We start from the raw sequence: 6,000 nt of genomic DNA, 5'->3' as shown, positions 1-6,000 counted from the left end.
TAATTAAATGTTAATAAATCGCAGTTGTTTGCTTCACTCCTCCCCTTAATAAAAGCTACTTAAAATTACTTATTTTTCTCTAAATCAAGAAGGTACTCTGCTGGCAAAATCTGTGTGTGTGTGTGTGTGTGTGAGGTCACTCAGTTGTGTCCGGCTCTTTGTGACCCCATGGAATATAGTCTGCCAGGCTCCTCCGTCCATGGGATTTTCCAGGCAAGGATATTGGAGTGGGTTGCCATTTCCTTCTCCAGGAAAATCAGTGCACATTGTATCTAATTAGCACTAAATTTACAGAAGTTCCCTGCAGTCCAGGGTTAGGACTCTGTGATTCCACTGCAGGGGGCAGGGTTCCATCCCTGGTTGAGGAACTAAAATCCTGCAAACCGCACAACAGGGCCAAGAAAAGAAAGAGAAAAAAAAAAAACACCCCACCGAATTACAGTACAATATTTTATTAAATCTGAGGTGCAGTTGATTGGAAGATATATTTTCTTACATGTACCACTAAGGAAAAAATACAGCCAACTAAACTATTAGTTTGTCATCAATTACAGGGCATCCTTATTTCAGATGCATTAAAATATGGAAAATATGTATCTGGAATTGATGAAATATGATATCAGATTATCTTTCTTTTTTAACTTAATTTTTTAAATTGAAGTATAGTTGATTTACAGTGTTGTGTCAACCCCTGCAATACAGCACAGTGACTCAGTTATACATAGATAGTAGTGAAAATAGCTCAGTGTGTCCCACTCTTTGGGACCCCATGGACTGTACAGTCCATGGAATTCTCCAGACCAGAATACTAGAGTAGGTAGCCTTTCCCCTTCTCCAGGGGATCTTCCCAACCCAGGGATCAAACCCAGGTTTCCTGCATTGCAGGTGGATTCTTTACCAGCTGAGCCACAAGGGAAGCACAAGAATACTGGAGTGGATAGCTATCCCTTCTCCAGCGGATCTTCCAGACCCAGGAATTGAACTGGGGTCTCTTGCATTGCAGGTGGATTCTTTACCAACTGAGCTATCAGGGAAGCCCATACACATACAGACATTTTTCTTTTTTTTTTTAATTCTTTCCCATTGTGGCTTAACCTAGGATATTGAATACAGTTCACTGTGCTATACAGTGGGACCTTGTTGTTTATCCATCCAGATTATCTTTCAGCGAAAGTTTTGTGTTGATGTGGGAGATCATTTTATTGGCTGGCAAACCCTTATGTGTGTGAAACAAATCTTGTGGTCAGACAAAATAATCCTTCTCCATAGGCCCAGGAAATGGAAAAAAATTGAAGTCTGAAGTGTATATGGGAACTGACCATAGGAACATGCACTATCAAAATGAATGCTTCTGCTGATATGTAGCTAACGTTCCTATGAGATATAAAGAGGAAGAATCAGAATCTTACCATCAGCGTTTTGCTGTGACCACATTTGTAATTCATGTACATTTTCCTAAGATCAGTTCTAGAACTAAGAATGAAAGAAGCAAATGGCAGGTTGAATTAATAGCTATTAAGGCTATTATGTGGGATGCTTTAGTAAAGCATACAAGAAGAGAATTTATAGAAAGGTTAGAAAGAAGTAGAGGAATAAAAGCAAAGGAGGAAACTTCTGGGACTGATGGAAATGTTCCATATCTTGATTATGGTGATGATTACAAGGGTATAATCTATGTATTTGTTAAAACTTTTCAAATTATATCCTTAAAATCTGCATTTAATTATATGTAAACTGTGCCTAAAAAAATACAGAGTACAAGACCAAAAGTGAGATATAGGAGTATAGGAATGTATAATATAGCTATACTTTTTGTATATAGGAATACTTTTATTGATTAGTTGCAATTTTAAAAAGCCAAGTGTTTTACTGTCAGACTAAACAAAGCAAAAAAAAGGGAAATAGTGGATGTGGTATAAAAGGATACTGAAATGGAAGACAGAGAAATATGTTAATAATTTGAAATAATCTTTAATTGGAAGAATAAGTAACAGCTGTTCATATGTAGAACTCCTGAAAGATGTATTTCCAGATTAATAATGAAATGGTTAAAAAAATAAACCTGAAAGTTAAATTGTACTTAGAGACATGCAGTCTGGCAGAATGTTTTATATCATCATTAGCAACTGAGATAAAGTTTTGACAGAATGTAAAGACAGTCCGGAAGAATCTAGACTAATGTTCCCTCATATGGTTTTTAAGGCTTATTCTGAAAATTGTTTTGATATGTCTGTGGTAGGACATGGGATTCTGTGTTTTTTAATAAGCATCCAAGTTGAGTCTTACCAGTAGTGTCTGAGAAATGCTAGACCAGGCAGTGAAAACATAAATGAAGAACTGCCAAGATTGTTAGTCCAAAATCCGTAAGATAAATCTATTAGTTTCCTGGGGCTGCTGTAACAAGTTACCACAAACTTAATGGGTTAATACAACAGAATTTTATTCTCTCATGATTCTGCAGGCCAGAAGTCTGAAATCAGTATCACTGAGCTGAAATCAAGGTGTTGGCAGGGCCATGCTCCCTGACGCTCTAGCGAAGAATTAGTTACTTGTCTTTCCAGCTTTCTCGTGGCTGCCTGCACTCCTTGGCTTGTGGCTTTACCACTCTAATCTCTGCCTCCTTAGTTAAATTGCTTTCTCTTCTTTTGTCTGTGTCAGATCTCCCTCTTATAAAGATACATGTAATTGTATTTAGGGCTCTCCTGGATAATCCAGGATAAACTCCACTTTTTTTTTTTTTAAACCATATAAGGTTACATCCACAGGGATTTGGACCTGGATGTCTTTGGGGGAGCTGTAATTCAGCCAACCACAATAAACATCTTAAGAGTGGCCTCAATATGAGTAAAAAGAAATAAGGAAACAGATTTCTTAAATTAGAATTAGGGTAAGGGATTAGAGAAGAGGTAGGAAACAGTTTGAAGACCTGATAAGACTAAATAAAAGCAAGAAAACCAAAGAACAGCGTACTCTCTAATGTTTCCAATATTGCAGAAGCAATGAAGTTATTGGAAAATGAAAAAGAAAACTTTTTTGTAATTCAGGACAGCCTTTAAATTTCTTTTATCAGACAATGGCTACATGTAGCAGAGTACAATAGTGATTTTTTAAAACATTTTTATGTAAGTTTATAGTGTTAACTTAAAAATATGATTGCTGATTGAAATTTAATTCAGTATAAACTTATTAAAGTTACCAATAAAGTTTTTGTTAAAGGCCATCATAGATAGTATCATGCATTTTAAATAATGATTCATTTCTTCTGTGACTGTTGTTAGATTGTAATGGTATTTATTTTTTAAAAATATGTCTACTCAATATAGAACCAGTAGTGCAAAAGTGAAATAGTATTTTACTTTCATTACTAATAAACAACTCTATTTAATGAGAAACTTCACAAAATTCATCTTTGAATAAGTCACAAGATTTCTTAAAGGCTTTTTTCCAGTTTTATAAAATTCATGCATGTTGTGGAAAGTTGGGAGAATAAAAGAACATTGAGGAAAATCACTGCAACTCACATTTTGTTGTATTTCCTATACATAATAATTTTATGTGTGCATTTTTTAAAAATATAATTGAGATCATAGAGTGAACAATTTTGCTTCTAGCATTTTTTCCATTTGCACCGTAATTGAAATTTGAAACACTAATGATTAGGTAAGTTTCCAAAGGCAATCCTGCTTTTGCAGCTAGAGTATTTGAAGCAGGCTAGTTAGATTTTTAATATTTTGTATCTTTACATCTGGCTTAGACTTGATTTTATCTTTTAGTGTATTTGCTTTTGTAAATCTACAAATTACCCTAAGATGTTAGAATGTTAATCTGTTTAAAAGGGAAAAATGAGTGATACTTAAGAATGAGAAAAATTGTGATTAGAATTATAAGTGACGTCTTCTCATAGATGAGTAAATAGAAGCACTAAATAGGGAATATACCCAATTTTTCTAATGTACTAAAACTGTAGAGTAAAATTTAATACATATCACGGGAGTTAATTATTATTTGTTAGCATTTTTCTTAGCACTTTGCATATGTAGTACATTGAACTGTTATTTTATTATATATTCCTAAATTAAAATAAGCAATAAAATTTAAATGATTGGCCATTATTCTTTTTATTATTTTTCTTATTCTTAAAGGTAGATACATTTCTTAATTTTAGGACATTTGAACTTGTAAAGGAGCATCTTTTTGGGAAATAGTTTACTAGTTTACTTTTTGGGTGAAACTATAGTAAATCATAGTTAGCACGTTGACTCATACAAAGGATAGTTGAATGATGTAGAATGAAAATTGATTAAGATAACATACCCAAAGCACCTCCCCCAGAAGATAGATTAAATGAACTTGTGTACTTGTTAGATCTAAGATTCACTATTTTAGTTTTGTTTTTGCACTGTCTTATTGTCTAGGAGAAGAATGAATTTGCATAAAAACCTATAGAATTTTCACTGAGGTATTATTTTTTTCTAGCTTAAAGCAATAAATGTAGATCTTCAGAGTGATGCTGCTCTGCAGGTGGACATTTCTGATGCTCTGAGTGAGAGAGACAAAGTAAAATTCACTGTTCACACAAAGGTAAATGGGGTTTTTTTACTTGTGTTATTTTAATTATTGTGCTGTTATATATGTAATAGTACACTGACTAGAATTTTGGTTTTTAACATAATTAGAAATTGTATTTTAGTTTATAATTCACTGTTGCTTATTATCTTTCATTAAAGACTAAGTTTAGAAAATAAGGTATAAATGTTCATAGAAACTTTTATAGTCTAATCTTAATTTTTATTTGAGAAAATCTCTGTCTTTGCAGAGTTCATTGCCAAATTTTAAACAGAATGAGTTTTCTGTTGTTCGACAACATGAGGAATTTATCTGGCTTCATGATTCCTTCATTGAAAATGAAGACTATGCAGGTTACATTGTAAGTATTGAGGTTCCATTTTAATCCTATTTTCTAGGAACTTTTTAGATACTTTATTATGTGTGGAAATTTTATTCAACACTTCTAGTGAACTGATGTAATTTTTTAAAAAATTTCCAGCTATAAAACATAATTGACTGCCACCTTTTATCCCAAGTTGTCTTGTTTGGGAGTGTGGCGATATCGATATGTAATGCTCCCTCATTTAAACTTAAATTCTTACTGTTTATTAGAATTGAAATGGGCTTGTCCTGGGGGGTAATAATTAAGGAGGTGTTAGAGACCGTATTGGTCTTGAACCCTTAGGTAGACAGATGTTTAGAGTTGGAGGGCTCCTGAGAGGTTGTCTAATGTAAATATGCACCCGGTGTTATGGCTCAGCTGTGGACCACACTCAGATTTCTGGAACTGTTTCTTTTGATTTCCTTGAAATTGTCCTGACCTGATTCCATCTTTATCCTTGTGGCCCTTACTCTCAGTCATTTGCTTTGTTTTTCTTTCTACAACCCCAGTTTGGTGCACGAGTGGCGGTGCTTTTGTCGTTGTTAATTGCCAGTTTTTATCAAGACTACAACTGAGGGACAGCCCAGTAGAAAAGATGCACAGGATGAGATATTGGGGTGAGGGATTGGCACAGAACTCTCATGCCCTTTCCAGGATGTACCACCAGCATGTCAGTGTGTTTACTAGTCTGGAAGCTCTCCTGTTTCCACCCTTTTCCCCCTCATCTTCTTGTATGGTGTTATTTTCTTACTACTTTTTTCTCTCATAGACTAAACACTCCTCAAAGATCAAGACCATGTCTTATTTATCTTTATCTGCTGGTCGTTCAGCATCACGCCTGGCACATAGTAGATGTCGTGCATGGGCAGCAATGAATATGTGCCAGTCTGTACTTGGTGCTTCCTTCCCTGTTGCTTTCCTTGGTATAATCCTTTTCTTCTGGTCATTGCTGTTTTAACTTCCCCCTACTTAACCTTTCTTTCTGTTTATTTGCTATCTTTGCTTTCCATCATTTCCCCTTCACAGTTCTTACTTACAGGCTCTTCCTCTAAGATAGATTTTTTTCTTTT

General features: G+C 34.6%; 1 protein-coding gene across 1 annotated transcript in view; it reads left to right on the top strand.

Annotated features, from left to right (window-relative positions):
• The window catches only part of SNX6 (sorting nexin 6), a 69,383-nt gene that overhangs the window by 27,312 nt on the left and 36,071 nt on the right, over window positions 1-6,000 (top strand). Inside the window, exons 3-4 of the mRNA XM_010835349.1 lie at window positions 4,477-4,581; window positions 4,817-4,927. Of these exons, the coding sequence (XP_010833651.1) occupies window positions 4,477-4,581; window positions 4,817-4,927 (216 nt within the window). The remainder of the gene's footprint in view (window positions 1-4,476; window positions 4,582-4,816; window positions 4,928-6,000) is intronic.

Source organism: Bison bison, unplaced genomic scaffold (assembly GCF_000754665.1).
Source record: "Bison bison bison isolate TAMUID 2011002044 unplaced genomic scaffold, Bison_UMD1.0 scf7180017864041, whole genome shotgun sequence".
Classification (NCBI taxonomy): domain Eukaryota; kingdom Metazoa; phylum Chordata; class Mammalia; order Artiodactyla; family Bovidae; genus Bison; species Bison bison.
This window is presented reverse-complemented; position numbering and strand designations above follow the sequence as displayed.